General features: G+C 34.7%; 3 protein-coding genes across 8 annotated transcripts in view; 2 read left to right on the forward strand and 1 right to left on the reverse strand.

The window, feature by feature from the left end:
* LOC105281065 (hexokinase type 2) overlaps window positions 1–9,664 on the forward strand; it is a 16,976-nt gene extending 7,312 nt beyond the window's left edge. Inside the window, exons 1-7 of one of the 3 annotated variants that reach the window (XM_011342027.3) lie at window positions 2,855–3,184; window positions 6,409–6,571; window positions 6,811–7,166; window positions 7,448–7,547; window positions 7,636–7,990; window positions 8,224–8,494; window positions 8,730–8,807. In XM_011342027.3, the coding sequence (XP_011340329.1) occupies window positions 3,140–3,184; window positions 6,409–6,571; window positions 6,811–7,166; window positions 7,448–7,547; window positions 7,636–7,990; window positions 8,224–8,494; window positions 8,730–8,807 (1,368 nt within the window). In that variant the 5' untranslated portion in view covers window positions 2,855–3,139. Of the gene's footprint in view, window positions 1–2,854; window positions 3,185–6,408; window positions 6,572–6,810; window positions 7,167–7,447; window positions 7,548–7,635; window positions 7,991–8,223; window positions 8,495–8,729 lie in introns of those variants that run through there. The other 2 variants (XM_011342026.3, XM_011342025.3) reach the window with 2 other exon arrangements.
* LOC105281066 (BRISC complex subunit FAM175B) overlaps window positions 1–13,382 on the reverse strand; it is a 25,636-nt gene extending 12,254 nt beyond the window's left edge. Inside the window, exon 1 of the mRNA XM_011342028.3 lies at window positions 13,035–13,382. The gene's annotated coding sequence lies outside the window, so the exon portion shown is untranslated. The remainder of the gene's footprint in view (window positions 1–13,034) is intronic.
* On the forward strand, window positions 11,309–16,969 carry LOC105281067 (protein FAM160B1). Of its 4 annotated transcripts, none has more exons than XM_011342032.3 (7): window positions 11,309–11,878; window positions 12,522–12,923; window positions 14,131–14,766; window positions 14,885–15,335; window positions 15,578–15,941; window positions 16,025–16,525; window positions 16,663–16,969. In XM_011342032.3, the coding sequence occupies exons 1-7, from the start codon at window positions 11,870–11,872 to the stop codon at window positions 16,760–16,762; spliced, it is 2,463 nt and encodes an 820-aa protein (XP_011340334.1). In that variant the 5' UTR covers window positions 11,309–11,869; the 3' UTR covers window positions 16,763–16,969. The 4 variants fall into 4 exon arrangements, with proteins under 4 accessions (XP_011340334.1, XP_011340332.1, XP_019887762.1 ...); XM_011342030.3 differs by having other exon boundaries at window positions 11,309–11,789; XM_020032203.2 differs by having other exon boundaries at window positions 11,309–11,769.
* Window positions 16,970–16,997: the final 28 nt, after the last annotated feature.

The raw sequence follows: 16,997 nt of genomic DNA on the forward strand, positions 1-16,997 counted from the left end.
CAACTATTTCAACACTTTTATGACAACAATTTTAACAAAGGATGACATAATGTATTGTGCAAAGAAACTTTATGCTCCTTTATATATACATGCTATTTATAAAATGTCTTTTTTACATATATATACAAATTCTTTCAATTCTTTAAAATGCTATATTTAGCACGTTATGTAAAAATGTATCATACTTATTATATATCCTTCTCCATATACATGCGCATACATATGTATATATGTAGTATATTTCTTGTGTGACGTATGCCTTCGCGATAAGATAAATGCGCGAAAAATGGCAGCACAGAATTGCATCGATAACCGACCACTAAGCAGTCGCTATCATATCTATTGCGAATTATCAGTCTGGCTTATGTTCATTGAGCGTTCAGAGAAGTACTAAGTCTAAGCCAGAGGATCAATGTGTCTTACAAGTATGAAGTAATCTCTTTCGTAGAATCATACAGATAATGTGATTCTACGTGCAAATTGCGACGCAAACTCTTAGCAATTGAATCATTCGATAATAGAAACGTTTTCAAAAACTTAAGTACATTCTACTAAAAAGTAAAATCTTATCTTATTATTTATAATATTAATGTTGTATTTAATGACTATTATTTATTGTTTATTAATTTATAGTTTATTGTTTATTAATACATTTATATATCAGCTATTTTAATAATCTTAAATATTTTAATAATTTTAAATATTTTCTGTATTCTGTATTTTTCGAAAGAGAAAGAATCTATTCCAATTATATTTGACATTTCTGTAGAAAATATATTAAAAATTATGAGGATTTATAAATTAACAACTTATTCTTTTATATTAGTTTTTTGTTATATTAGTTCTGTTGGCCAAACAAATATTAAACTAAAACAATACAATACTAATTTTGTACATTGATATTTATCTTTTTATGTTAATATCGCTTTTCAGGTGTAAAATATGAAATTTATGTCATAAATTGTTCGTGTAATATTACGCATATATTTTTAATTTATACATACAATTGTTTAAACAAATCTTTTAGTTTGTGGAAAGTCTTTGTAAAATATAAAGCATATTGCAAAACAACCATATTATTTTAACATGGTATATGTATAATAATTGTCTTTTTAACAACCTCATCAAATCAATATCTATGTATGTATTTAAAATATATTTTCTTTGCTATTAAATAATCAAAATAAAAAGGAGTATATATAATAAAACATATAAATTATATGAAAATAAATATCAAATTATGCAAGAAATAATGTACACGATAGGAATTAAAAAAGAATAAAACATAATCTAATGAAAGAAAATATAAAAAGAGAAGAAAGAGAACTAAAAAGAGAAGAAAGATTTCTAAAGCATGTTTGTCAGCTCATTTCCGTCTCTCCGGAGAAACTTGATGACGTCACTGGCGAGGGATTGAACGGTCGAGCCTCCGAGACCGACCAATCGCGGACCGACTTTCGCTCCCACACGTTGGAACCCGCTGGAACATTGCATCATCCTTTCAAAGTTCCGTCTGGCGCAATAGATCATTGACACAATCAGTTTCAATTATAATAGAATTTCTAACCACAATACTTTATAATCACCTTCGATCAATTCAAATTATGATACAACAATTTAGAGAAATATCCACTTCAGGAAACGTTTGACCCATTTGCCCTTGAGAGGACGAGCCTCCACCTTAACAGTGAATACGTGCGAGGGGAAGTTATCCCTCTTTTTCCGTTGCCATTACTACCCCACGCTTCTCTCTTCCACCTCCACGAATTTACCACAGTGCCGGCTCATTATATCAGGATATGAACAATCGTAATTTTACGATGCAATTTATATTTAACCAAAACGTAACATGTAATTATTAAGGATGAAAATAAAAGACAAGAATTGAATTTTATAAAAAGTAATATTAATTTAACAGAATAGTGTTCAAATAAAATTTAAATAAAAGGCTAAAATATTATTTTCATCCAATTTAGAATATTACAATTTTTAATTAAATATCTGTAAATTAAACGTTTAATCTTTATTTAATTAAATATTTATTAAATTCATAGTTAAATAAGTTGAGTTAAAGTTTTAATATAAATGATTTATTCAATTAAATTACTATAAATTATTGATTAAATTAAAAACATTTTGATTTTAAATTTTACAAATAAAATTCTTCCATTTTCATATAAAAAAGATTTTGCACTATAGAATTATAATTATTTCGAAGATATTTCTTCACACAAGAAATTTGGATAATCGACACATGAAGCTTTTAGCATGTGCAAGTGTTTAAACATTTGGTTTCGTGACTACATCATCAACCATATTAATCATGCAACCTGTTATTCGTGTGTGTTACATAATATATTCTTCTACGTAGTCTGCTCTAAAATAATATAAAATAAAACACTGTAATTTGCAAAAAGCAAGAAAAATATAAAATACAAATACGTAAATACTCAGAAGACACCAATTCAAATAAATATAGAAACAAGAATGGTACAATTAAAAAGCCACAAATATTTCGCAAAACTTATAACACAGTTCTGTAAAAGAAATCATTATATTAACACATGTAACATGTGACTTGTGACACGTGACACTTGATGTTAAAAGATAGCTGATTTATGACGCCACATAAATCTGGTACTAGAATTCAACATGTGCATTACATGTGCGACAATACGAAGAATAGAGAACATTCCATTGAATTTTCGTAGAATAAAAAAACAGTAAATCTTTAACACAGTCAGAGAAACTACGGGTGAATCAAAGGAACAAGTCCATCATTGATACTATCACCTCCTCCATGGCCTCCTTTCACCCCACCATGAACCAGTTCCATTCCTTCCATCAGAACCGCTCTCGTGGGGAATGTTGAACATGCGCCGTCGTTACGACCAGTCGCAATATAAAGTTCACAGAGACAGCTTATGACTTGGGTGGCTATCAGAAATCGGAAAGCCTGCTCCCTAATCGAGCCGAACTAGTCTCTTCCTTGAAGACGTCAGCGTCACGTCAAGAGCGAGACCGATCACGTGGAAAGCTAGACTCCGATTAGTATTTTTCCTCTGACTGCTGGCCACTTTAATCAGCAACCACGAAGCTGCTCGAGGATTCCGCTGCCGAGTGCGAGGTTGGGAGGACCATGAAGACGTCCACGTTATCGTGCAGTGATTTGATTAAGCAGGAGGTGAGCGAGTGGTTGAAAAGTGGATGGTTTAGAGAAGGTTTAGGGAGGGAAATGTGTCGGTGCCTTTGTGTATGTCCGTGTATGTGACATCATATGTACTTGGATATTGGAAGCGTTTAAAGAAAGCTCGGTAAGTCAGGAGTAAAAACCAAGACGAGGTCGGTCAAGAAACTGAAAATCAGACTTTCAACATATTTTTCGATTATAAGCGTTATATTGATACGTGATAAGTCATGTGTTGAACACGATTACAATTGAACTTGTTATCGGTTATCATATCTTAGGGTATCGCGTAATGACCTGCTCTCAAATACCGTAAAACAAAAAAAATAAAAATAAGATTATAAGAAATCTTCTAGAACATGACGAGTTTTCAAATTTTGCTTTCAATTATCGAAAGTGAGTGATTGAAAGAAAGTGAGGTTGAAAGAACAAAATATGATGTGTGAATAAATAAAATTCGCTCGTATATATTTTGATTGAAGAGTGTTTGATGAAAAGACAGAAACTTGGAAGCAGAATTTGTAGGAATATAGAAAATTATAGAAAAGCTGAGAGAAAGATGTCTTGGATTTTTAATGTATTTCTTTGACTCATGTGTGTTGAGGATGTGTTGAGAAATTATCAGAAATGCTCGAGTCAAATTTTTCACAAAACATTGGCTATAAAATTTAAGCCAAAAGTAGAAATCAAATCAAACTTGGAAAAAAAATTGGAGACAGAGGAAAAAAAGAATGATGACTTGTGATGTTCTCACAATTATAATAAAACAAAAGGAATTTCTTGTGTATTAATATACATATAAATTAGTAGATTAGATAATGTGAAAAACAAAATATCATGTACAAATAAAATTAGAAATATTGTACTGATTAAAACATTAAACTGATAATGACAGAAAATGACAAAGAAAAGGCAAAAAAGAGAATACTTAGAATGCGGAGTGCAGTAATGAGTTAACTACAGAGAACAAATTGGTAATAAAACGAGAATGCTAAAAGCAGTATTTTGAAGGTTTCGAATCAAAATTTGTAATGAAAAATAGAATATGACAGGTGTTGATATATTAATTTGTAACAGATAATTATAATTGCACGAAGAAGTACATAATGTAATAAAGCAGAATTAATCTTACGTAAGAAATTTTTCTTACACGCATTTCTCCCAAACGATGATGACGTCAATGGCGCGATAAAAATTATTGACATTCTTTGGAAACTAATTCAATTACCATATTAACAATAATATAATATGAAATTAGGCTTTAACATATTGTTAAACTATGAAGTGATGCAATAGTTGGGTATTATTACTAGATTCTATGCTATTTTCTTTTTGTTTTTTTTGCGTTCCAAGGTAATGATAGGACAATTTACCGTGCTCTTTATATCTTCCTACTTGCTATTATATTAATTTTTTTATTGTTAGTAAGGCAAAAGCTATTTTTCAGTTTGCTCTTCATATGTCTAAAGTATAATTATAAGTGCGTGATAGACCTTGAGCGCAAATAATTTAAAGAAATTCAAATAATTCAAGAAAAGTTTTATTCTTGAAAAATTAATATGTAATGAATAGTTATAATATGTTAAACTATAATGCGCTGTTGCAAATATGCTAGTTGATCGTAGACAACGATGAATTTGAATTTCCAATGGATCGTGCCACGTGTATTAGCTGTATCATCTTTTACATGCCATGCGTGCATTCGCTACAGTTGGTGTACCTATCTGAGTATATTGTATAATCTGCTGTTATTCATTCATGAGAAATCCTATTGGTCAGCAAGCGGGTGTGTCAACGACGTCACAAGCAGATCGATGCTTCATTCTTAGTAGAGGGAAGAAGTATAACAAATTGGCGGGAAATATGATTTTTTAATCATTCGAACTGTTTTAAATAATTTCTCCTCTCTAATTAAAATATTATATGTTTTCTAGTTTTATTAAACGCCGTTATACTATGTTTCCATTGCAAAGAAGAAAAGAAATATTAAGTTATTAATATTTTACAATGCAAATCGCAATCATAAAGCGATTACGATCTCAGTCTTTAATCCTTTGTAAGATTATGAATGATGTAGAAATCAAACACACATTTCCGGCAAATTATTAAGTGATTATTTTATTGAAATCGTGAATTTCGAATATAACTTTAGAATGCTTTTATAAAGTAAAATTTTTACTTAAGATACTTGAGTATCTTTCTGTCATATTAAACTAATATTATTTCTTTATAATATATACATATTTTTAATATATATTTCAATAATTCAATAATTCAACATTAAACAGTTTATTTAGTTGAATTCTTAAATGTTGAATGATTCTTTGACATTATGTATGCTTAATCAATTTATCATGTAAAATTACAAGTTAATTAAAAGTATAATTGGTTAAAAATATAAGAAAAAGCAAAAATAAAAGTATAAAAATATATCGCATCCTTGCTTTAAAAGTGTCACAACTCAAAACTTACAACTTTTCACAAAACAGAAAACTGTTTTTGAACATACTAACACGTTATTAACTGCTATCACTAAAAACGATAGAACTTAAAATACTATAATTTTAAACTTCCTAATAACGACCTGTTAATCATGAGATACACAACAACTGATAATACAACACTATTGTTACTGGCAACACAGTCTCACTCGGAATATTAAGAGACATAACTGCTCTTTGGCAGCAATCTAAGAATAAAAAACAAATGCACTTTAGATGATCGATCGAGTAAGGTTTTTGGAATCGTTTCATAGTATTAACTCGAAATTCGGAATTTTTGAGTTGTGACACTTTTGAAGCAAGTGTGCGATATGTAATAAAATATTCCTACAATACACTAAAGATGATTCTAGATTCTTTATTTTCTCTATATAGAATTTAATGTATGGTTTGATACTAAGAGTCAACTACGAATTAGTTCTATTTGGAAGAATCCGTAGAAAAGATAACTCAGTTTGAGTTATTAGAATGCCCTTTAAATGCCCCATAACAGTCGAACACTTCTGATTCAATATCACAGTGTCGGTAATCACCTAGGAAAAAGGATCGATTTCTCTCGAAGTTTCTCGATATTATATGTGCGCATCAATAAGAACAAAAGTGTTATGCAATGCTCGCGCGCTACGCGCGTAGTGTCGAAGGACGATTCAAGGTTACCCAATAACACCGCTGTACATTCGGATCGATAACGAGTTTCATTGTTCGTTTCTCTATCCATAGATACGAGATGCCTGCAAGGACCTCATCCTATCCGATGATAAGCTTCGGCTAATCATGCAGAAATTCACTGAAGAGATTAACAAAGGCTTATCGAAGGAGAGCCATCACGAGGCAAACGTCAAGTGTTTCACCACTTACGTGCAGGATCTACCAAATGGCACCGGTAAATGAGAAAGCTCGACTTTCTGCAATGATAGAAATCGTATCATATTCTTATTTCATTTTTTTACGACCATAAGAAAGAGGAACAAGATGCATAAAATTAGTATACAGCCAAAACCAAGTACGATCGTTTTGAGATACTTGCAGATAGGAAAGATTGTTAATTGAATTCAGTTTGATGGAATCGATTGTACTAGTTCAATACATAGTTGGATTAATATTGGATATTTTTCATCTTAGAAAAGGGCAATTTCTTGGCACTGGATCTGGGCGGTACAAACTTCAGGGTATTGCTGATTACACTGGATGGTCAGAATTTCGACATGAAGAGCAAAATCTACGCGATACCACAAAGCTTGATGCTGGGAACCGGTACCCAGCTGTTCGACCACATCGCTCAGTGCTTAGCATTGTTCGTGAAGGATTTGAACCTGCAAAATGAGGTGCTACCGTTAGGCTTCACCTTTAGTTTCCCTTTGATCCAATACGGACTCACGAAGGGCCACCTGGTAAGATGGACCAAGGGCTTCAATTGTAGTGGCGTAATCGGCGAAGATGTCGTTGCCCTTCTCGACCAAGCGATCAATAGAAGAAAGGTAAGTGTCATGAATGAATATATGAAGATGTTTCAATTTAAGATTATTATGAACTTGTATGCTATACGGATAGAAAAACAAGTCTTAAACGAACTAACACTATTCTTGTGAAGTACTTGTATCTATCTTATAATATTAACTTTGGAAAATCGAAACAAGCTATAAAGTGCTTCAGAATAATGATTTATGTAAATATTAATACATTTAATTCCGAAATTATCAAGTGAAAAATTAATATGAACTCGTTATAATTTGAACTGTTTGTTTGAAACTTCCTATAGGATGTTAAAATTGATGTGTGCGCGATCCTGAACGACACCACCGGTACTCTAATGTCGTGTGCCTGGAAAAATCGAAACTGCCGAATTGGTTTAATTGTCGGTAAGTATGCAGTATTTATTTCTTCAGTTATTTCTATGTTGATTATCGAAAGGGCTTCATGTGATACAGGATTATGTTACATTTACAGGTACTGGAAGTAACGCTTGCTACGTCGAAAAAACGAAGAATGCGCAATGCGCGATTCCGGGCAACTATGTCGAGAGTAAGCCCAACATGCTAATCAACACGGAATGGGGTGCGTTTGGTGAGGGTGGCGTGCTGGACTTTGTAATGACAGAGTTCGATCGTGCTATCGATGAAAACTCGATCAATCCGACGAAGCAACTATTCGAAAAGATGCTCTCGGGAATGTATATGGGTGAGCTGACCAGATTGGTCCTCGAGAAACTGGTAAATGCTGGTCTCCTCTTCAGCGGCAAATCCCCTGGCGATCTTATGAAGCGAGGCAAATTTTTCACCAAATACGTCTCCGAAATTGAAAAGTAAGTAATTCAATCAAATGTGACCGTTAAAACTTCCTCAGACTTTCTTATTGTAACTTATTGCAATTTGCTATTCTTAGGAGCTGCAATTCTTAATTAATATTATAATATTCGACGATTAGGTCTAATAATGTCGACTGGAATGAGTCGCAACTCATATTGAGATTTAGAATTAAGCGAAAGATCCAAGTAAAAAAGGAATTAATAATTGAAAACATTTTTGTAAATTCTAGTGATCCCAAAGGAAAATACACGAACTGCAGGGAGGTCTTGGCCGAATTGGGATTGCGTAATGTGAGCGATCAGGATTGCGAGAATGTGAGATACGTGTGTTCAGTGGTGTCGAGGAGGGCGGCACATCTTGTAAGCGCAGGAATTGCGGCGTTACTGAATAAAATGGGTGAGAATAACGTCACCATAGGCATCGACGGTTCAGTGTATCGATTCCACCCACACTTCCACGATCTTATGACAGCAAAAATTAGTGCACTTCAACGCTACAAGGTGAGAACGACAGATTACAACATAGATTACATAGACAGCATTACAGCATAGACTAATATTCCAGACTAGTTATGTCCAAGAGTGTCGTAAGATAAAGCAAAGCTTGTTGGAGATGTAATAATTGTTTTTACTCAAAACTTAATCAGAAGATATAGTGAGATATGATGAACGAAATAATAAATATAATCAGATTATAATAAAATTATTGATTTCGCTAATTCCTTTTCTATTGCAGTTCGACCTGATGCTTTCGGAAGACGGTAGCGGTCGCGGTGCAGCGCTGGTTGCCGCGGTGGCGTCACAGAAGCGGTGAAGACGCAATTATCGGTAGCGAGCTAACTCCAATTCAATTATACATAACATAAGATCGACACAGACATCAGAGAGTATGAGAGAAGTGATTCGGATGAATGATTAGTGTGTGAGTATGAGCAGGAGAGCAAGACAGTAATTAGGGATCTTTTGTTCATCTCAACTGCGCCTTCTACACTCTGTATTCATCTTTCCTTCTTTAAGACCATTTTAAGCCATTCTTCTAAACCTTTTTTAAGATCATCATAAGGCGTTCATCGAAAAAAGGAGTCGTAGACGTTTGTGAAAGTAGGCGAATATCGATTAGACTATGAGGCCTTTTTCGACAAATAAGACTTGCGCATAGGCACACGTACTTGCCTCATTTTAACTGTAGAGTGTAAGAAAATGCAGTTTAGGTAGAATGAACAGACCCGAAAATTACGCGATGAATACTTCTTGTACATAGAGCACAAATTGTAGCTTAGTGAATTAGAGGACGATGAAACTTAATTAATGTTCCTGCAAACAATCAGGAGATAGGGAGACAGTAGATGTCTTCTGTGCGGTCAAGTACGATAATCGCAAATTAGCGATTGGTTAATGATCCGCATGTTTATCCGTTATAATTATTGGTTATTTACCTCGTGATTTTGCAAGGAGTAGAGGAGTAAGTGAGAAAAGTTGCGATAATTGCCGGTTAAAATACCGGTGGCAAGAATGTTGAGTGTCAATTGTTAATTGTTAATAAAATACTGATGAGTACACACAAACTGAAATGATGGTATGTGATTAGAGTTTATGTGAGATCGTATCGATTGTGAAACAACGAGGAATTGATAGGTTGATGAATAAATACAGTTTTCCATCAATTTTCCTCCACCTCATTGAGTATTGTCTCAGCTAATCCTTCCATTTCATTATAAAAAAGATATCTCAAAGCAGTCCAATATATTTTTCACTGATTCTTTGTGTGATTTATTTGAAATAAATATTTTTTATGTAAAAATATCATGTTTTTTATAACTGATTAATGATTAAAGATATTTTCCAAGGTAAGAAAAAAATACGTAATCATATTCTTCAGTAATTTTTAAAAATAGACTTTAATTTATTACTTGGAGTACCTATCATTGCAAAAGATATATAATGTTGAGAATTTAGAAACTCAAACTTTTCTGTAAAACAATTTTATTCCTTTCTTGTTTATTAAAAATTCAATTTTCGCTTCGAATTAACGTTCTTTTATTTGGTTAGATATTATATATATTTTATTAGATTTTTTTATTTTTATTCAATTTTTATCAAATTATTATTAAATAATTTATATAATTGAATGTAAAATAGAATAGTTGAAGAATTTTATCAGTTGTTAATAGAGCGTATCTCTTTATCGTTGCCGCGATAACAAGATGTAACAAGACTAATGATAAATCTCGAAGACTAGCAAATTGCCTTGGGGTCTTAATATATCTATTTTTAGCAACGCCGCAAAGGTTGCGGAATTTAAAAGCTGAATGTTTCGATTCTTCTTGGAAGTTTCACAAGTTCCGTCAGCATGTTGCGACGGTTACGAGCATTCAAATTGGTGAGTACTTACAAAATCCAAAAACAAACAAGCGATATAAGTAAAAAAAATATTCATATCTAATAACTACTTTTATTTTGCGTTTTCAAGAAAAAGAACTGCGTCAAAAACTATCAATTCATAAATAATACTATTACAAAAAAGAAGTAATTTGATTATGAGATCTTACGTTAGAAAATATTCATGATTAGTCGAAAAATGATTAGTCACGCTAGTGATGAAGAAAAAACACAAACGTACATAGTTAAATACTAATGTAATTCAGAGATAAGTGTAAAAAAAGAATGTACAAAACAAAAAAAAAACAAGAAAAGAAAAAATAAGACAACAAAAACACGAGAAAAAAGATAGAAAAGACATCGATATGAAGAATTTTTCATAATTATCACATTATTAATATTATCACGTATACATTAGTGGGAATAAATAATCGTAAAAGAGAAACCTGTTTTATTGTCTCAAGTTACTGAGTCATTATTTATGCAAATATTATTTCCTATTTATTATACCATTTAAGCTAACAAGAAATAATATAATAAATAATCTCTTTATAAACACCCATTTCATTTCCTAGTTCTTATTTGTTGCTAATTTTGTTAAGACGCAACTATATCACTTATATATGCAGGAATGTTTATTCAACAGTGTCGCATGCATGCATTATGATAACTTGCGCACTACAGTCTCAAAATTCACGCGATACATCCTTTTTATTCCTTGCACTACGCAATCGAGCGCAACTAATTAATGAATGTAAACGGGCAGTTATTTTCTGAAAATCGTAAACAAATTTTAATACGCGGCATTAGTATCACGATTATGCAATACAGTCACAACTGTCGGTTTATCGTTTATGTATTCGTTTATCACGCCAAGTGTATGTACCCTTCTCCCCAAGCTGCAACAGAAGACGCACGCATATGGGTCAAGTGTCGCCACCTGGTGCACCTCTAGTCGTTCGGCGTTATGGGACACGTCAAAGTCGCGACAAGCCGCTATCAGGAGACCTGTTCCGCCACACGATGAGGTGCATCGTGACGACAGTCCGCGAGAACGCTTCGCGAATCCACGGATGAAAGGGAACAGTGTGCAAGAGTGTGTTCCGTGAGCAAGCTAACATGATCAGCGGCATTCAGATCGCCCTGAAGAATGCCATTGACGTGGTGAGTGACAATCGGTCGCTGACGATGACGACGAAAGCGTCTGCTGCGAAGCGTACAACTGCGTGTCGTCCTTGCACCACGAGATAAGGAGGTGTTAGACGCTATTTAGTTGTACATCCACGTAATAAGAAAAGACGTAACATGTTCGTAGCAGAGTGTCTAACAAGTGGTGTCTAACAGAAGCTACTCACGTCAAACACTGCCGACACTGTTTAGCTTAGACAATCGATCAAGTACGATGCGATTCACAACAGCAAGTGTTTATCAACTGATTACTTGATTTATATAATATTCGTGCTTGCTTCCAGTTGCACGCTAGAATAAAACGTCATCATGTTCAAAGTAGGATTCTTCGCCTTCTTTGCCTATGTACTTGTTTCGCAATTTCTGTGGAAATATAAAAATACATTCTGGACTGCATTTTGTTCCTACGTTTGAAAAATTCTTTGCAGAACCTCTTAACAGAACCAACATACTTGCCCCTCCCCCACTCATATTTACACCGAATGTGGATCATGTAAAGTGACGGCTGAATGATTATTAACGATACCGTTTATCATACTTCCGCACCAACATTAATGATAAGAAAAGTTTCGCGCGAGTTTCACATGCCTTTTTGTATTAACGAATACAATTAGAAGAAGAACTGTTTAGATTAAATTGATTTGATACATTAGAAATTCCGTTTATATTTTATATCCATATGCTGCGTATTCTAATTTTTAATTTGTTCAAATAATATTGCTTGCTTGATATTATGTAGAAATATCAATAATTCCATTCTAAAGTCTCAATTGTTATCGGATGTGTTTATGATCCATGATACTCTTACACAAATGCAGATTCATGAATTTCAAACTACCTCTTGACTCTTCTACTTTCTCCTAATGTCTTAATTCATTCTGAGAATAATATAATTAATATTTCTGATGAATTTCTTTTTTTCATTAATAACAATTCAAACTTATTTTCATCCTGCTTTCAGATAGCCCCACCAGCAACGCCGTTGCAAGATTTCACCTATCACTGGAAACAGTTGATGAACTTTTATGTCAGTCACCTAACTGACTGCAAGGTTCCCGTGCAGAACACTAGTATACCTCGACACTTGGATGTATTACTGGAGATATTACTGCAAGAAGAAAAGGAAAATGAACCAGGACCCTGCTTGGAGTATCTCCTGCAGCATAAGCTTCTGGACCTCCTGGCAACCCTAGCGAGTGCAGAAACGCCGCCTGGCATGCGAACAGTTTGCCTTGCTTTTCTAAGGAAACTCTTGGGTAGATCAAAGTACCCCTTACTGCACCATGCGTCTATCTACATACCAATACAGCGACTCGTGGCACTCTGCAATGGCAATCCCCCATCTCCAATCGAGGCAGAAGAGGTACGCTTAATGATGGAATAAATTGCTCGCGATCTCTAATCCGTATAAAATTTGCAATAAAAAGAGAATTAATTTAAAACTATCGCAAATAAGACAAAGAAACATGGTTACCTCAATGGTGCCAGATGTGCAGTTCCTTCTTCATTTATTATTGCAACGAGGTCACTATCGTCAGTACGTAGTTTCATCACACACACGTACGCGCACACACGCGACTTTTTTTTGCACTCACGCACTCGCATAGAATTCATAGAATTAGTGTTTCGAGCATGTATGTGTACGCTAATCAAACAAAACTGTGGAACGATATTTTTCGAACGCGTTTCTCGTTGATTTTATTTTTTCTCGATTGCGCTCAATTACGTTATTAGTCAACAGTGGTAGAATCGATCCAATATTTCAAAATATCACGGTTTATTTTACACGGTTGATAATACTGTAGAGAAAGGAAATCGCGAATTGCAGAATGTACGTACATCCATGGGCGCGAAACGATAAGTTTTGAACGCACCTTCGGCTAACTTCGTTCTGTCAGATTGCGCTCGCTACGGCGTCGTCAAAATAGTTAGCAATTTACAGTAATAAGTAGCAATATCCTCTTCATATTTCCCAATAGCGTTCTAGGAATGACTCGGTAATAATCTTGAATCACAATTCGTCGATTACCTTCCTTGCAAACGGAAACGATCGCGAATTAAAGTGTCAATGCGCGTGTTAATCGGTGCAAGGAACTGCACTTCGAATGTCCATCTTCGACTGATTCCGTTCTGTTTCGGCTGCACTCGGGTCACGCCACCGGCGAAATATTTCCGCGTTTGCGAATATTATAATATGTTCATGTGCATATAAAGCATAAAATAATGTTGCTGTGGTGACAAAAATTATGATTGCTACTGCAAATATCAAATATCGTGCGAATATGATCGAACTACACTATCATAACCTAGTTTTTAGTTGGAGCGAAATTCGTTTCTTTTTGTCTGTTTTTGATCAATTGTTTTGTCAATTCGCATTTAATATGCATGAATTATTAATTATTTCAATATGCAAATTTTTTAGTCGTCTTGATTTAGATTTTTATTATTTAAATGAGAAAAATATTTGCTAAAAATATTAAAATAGATATTTTTATGTTTATTTATAAATATTATAAATGAAAATAAGTGAAAATATTCAATATTATAAAGAAACTTAATTTCACTTTTAGGTGCAATTTCTGTTGACGATCTGCTTTCTGGTGTGCAAGTACCCTCATGTAACCAACATCATCAATGATGCGCCAATTGCACAGACATCCTCAACTAATAATCCTGTCAAGGAAGATAACGAGAAGCAGGAGGTCCAGAAGGTGACTTATATTCCAACCAGACAAAGAAACAATTCCAATCCATTGTTCGAACCTTTGGACACCCAAGCAATAACATTAGTCAATCCGAATCTCTTCGATAAGGACCAAAAGAGATTGCTGTGTTCAAGTAGAGGCTTTAAGATGGGTACTTCAGTGCATGTTTCATCTAGGCGATCAAATGAGTCCGTGTCCTCAAGAGAGGAGAGTGTGTCGTCGAGTCCTTTAGCCCAGAAGTCCGTTTGCGATTCACCCTCGACGAACACCAAAAGTGATGAACAATGGGAAGAGAAATGCGAAGGAGACTCTTCAGAAAATAAAATCGATGAGCATTTGCAGAACTTGAGGGACTTGCGATTGGATTGCACTGATTGCAATGTTTATGATGACGGGAGTTACACGGTGGATGATAATCAAAGTTTGAGGTCACCTACCAAGATGCTGGGAAAGTCTCAATGCCTCCTGCTGGACGCCTTGATGAGCTACTTAAACAGTGCGGTAAGAAATTTTTTGTTAATAATTATTCACATTGAGCAATTATGATACGCTTCAGTTTCATGGTACTTAAATTGAAAATATTATTAAGAACAATGAGAGAAAAATACTATTCTTTCAGGACAACACCGTGAGGATACGTGCATGTGAAGGAATAATGGTCCTAGCATCCCTGGACGATCCATCGTTTGCGCAAACGATAGCGAGGAGCGAGCTGCCGTCGATAGTGTCGAATCGGTTGGAGAATTTATTCAATTCAATTCCGGCACACGTGGACCATCTGGAAATATACAACGTGGACGTCACGTGGGGCCTGGACTCGCCACTATGGACCAAGGAGAAGAAATTTCCCGGTTGTCGGCAGGTAGCGGCGTTCTTCATGTGGTTCGACTACTGTGATCAATTAATCAGAGAAGCTCAGACGGATCTCGCCGAAACGTTAGCAAAAGCCATTAGGGTGATGTTCTTCGAGAGAATAGTAACGCCTGCCTTGGCTGATCATCACGTCGTACTTATTACTGCTCTAGTCGCTAAGTGTTTGAAGGAAATCAGTTCCACTGCATTGTGTGCAGGTACGTGTCATGTAAATCTGGAAATATGAAAATATATACAATGAGATGGGCAAAATTCTTCATCTTTTTTCACTAGATTTAGCAATGACAGGGGCAATATCATTCCTCTAACATGATTATTCATCTTTCAACTTTAAAAACTTTGATTTCTACCTTAAGTCTTCTAGACTAATAGCTAATAGAATTGAATCATTGGGTTATCCTATACATTAGATATCTCTAAAGTTTTGATAACTTTTCAGAGGTGAGTTACTGGCTGGTCGGGCAAGACAGGGATCCGGATATACCGAATGTGTGGACATCGCCAGTGTTACATAGGTTGATAGAGAACTGTTTCACGGATAGCAATGACCTCACAGTGGAAACTCTGAAGTTATTCGAGGAGGCAATAGAGAAGAGAAACGAGCACATTTTGCACTGTCTCCTACTGATCTATCTATCTACACGAGCGTATTACGACAATACCGCCGCGGACAGCGCTATTGCTTCATGGAGTGACGAGGAGGACGAAAGGGAGAAGGAAAAGAAAGGGTCTTTGGATCTTTCCTATGAACAGAGTCACAGTCGCACTTTGGCGCCGAGTAACATCCATCGAGTTATTAACTGGTAAGAAGGCCTTAACAAAAATAGTGTAATAAAAATATTATATTTTATGTATTTTATATATACAGACTCAACTTCCGTTTCAGTTTCCTGTCGTTGATGCCGCGCTATCTGCAAGCAGACCCCGACGTCAATAACTATGAGAAGTACATGCCAGCTTGGGAACGTCAGTATTCATCGGTGCTTTCCGATTGCGCTCTGATGGCATGGCCGTTAGAGGCAGTGATGGTGGACGATTCCGCGAGCTCGGACTCGCGACCGGAAGCAGACCATTGTTCAGGTCGATTTTATCTGGGGCCATTCCTCAGCATGCTCTTTGACAAAGTCAGCAACATGTCGAAGCAAACGTACGAGATCAATCTAGAGGTCACAAGGTTGGTCTCGAGATTGGCGCTACTGCCGCATCCGTACCTACACGAATTTCTGTTGAATCCACTGCTACCCCTGATACCAGGCACGAAGAGCTTGTTTCTGTGCTTGCAGAAGGTAGTCAAGCAGCTTGTCAGTGAGATACCAAAAACATCAGAGAGTAAAACAATATTGAAAGAAACGAGACAAAGGCTGCTAGGTGATTGCTCCCAAGAAGAGTGAGTAGAATCTACTCCATTTATTGCAAATTTTCTATTTTAATTATTGTTTATTATCTTTTTTCAACGATTAACCGAATTATATTGTGTCTTATATGTTAATTATTTCTTCTTATGTCTCAAATATTGTATTTCAGGGAAAAGGAGAATATTTTATACGAAAGCGCCATAGTAACGGAAGAATTTTGCAAAGATCTTGCAGCTATTGCATACGTTAAGTATCATCATTCTATTTAACAAATTTCTATATACGAATATAGAAATTTGTTTAAAAGAAATGCTATTTAGCTAAACGTAAATAAATTTTAAATGTTAATATATATCAAAGTCACATAATTATTTGTCACTTTAGATAGCAAATTCTTTTGCGATGCCATGTAAAATACACAAAACTACAATTAAGTATGATGCGAATAAGTTTAATTAAATTATTATCAAAAACATATGCTATGTAAGATTGTTTTATTAATCC

Source organism: Ooceraea biroi, chromosome 5, assembly GCF_003672135.1.
Source record: "Ooceraea biroi isolate clonal line C1 chromosome 5, Obir_v5.4, whole genome shotgun sequence".
NCBI classification, from domain to species: Eukaryota; Metazoa; Arthropoda; class Insecta; order Hymenoptera; family Formicidae; genus Ooceraea; species Ooceraea biroi.

What these genes read in the sequence shown, in the direction of transcription:
- LOC105281067 (XM_011342029.3), top strand. Translation starts at nt 11,492, where the DNA reads ATGATCAGCGGCATTCAGATCGCCCTGAAGAATGCCATTGACGTG. An exon ending in TGAGCTACTTAAACAGTGCG is followed by an intron (nt 14,767 to 14,884) that starts GTAAGAAATTTT and finishes CTATTCTTTCAG; the next exon opens with GACAACACCGTGAGGATACG. An exon ending in GGTGATTGCTCCCAAGAAGA is followed by an intron (nt 16,526 to 16,662) that starts GTGAGTAGAATC and finishes ATTGTATTTCAG; the next exon opens with GGAAAAGGAGAATATTTTAT.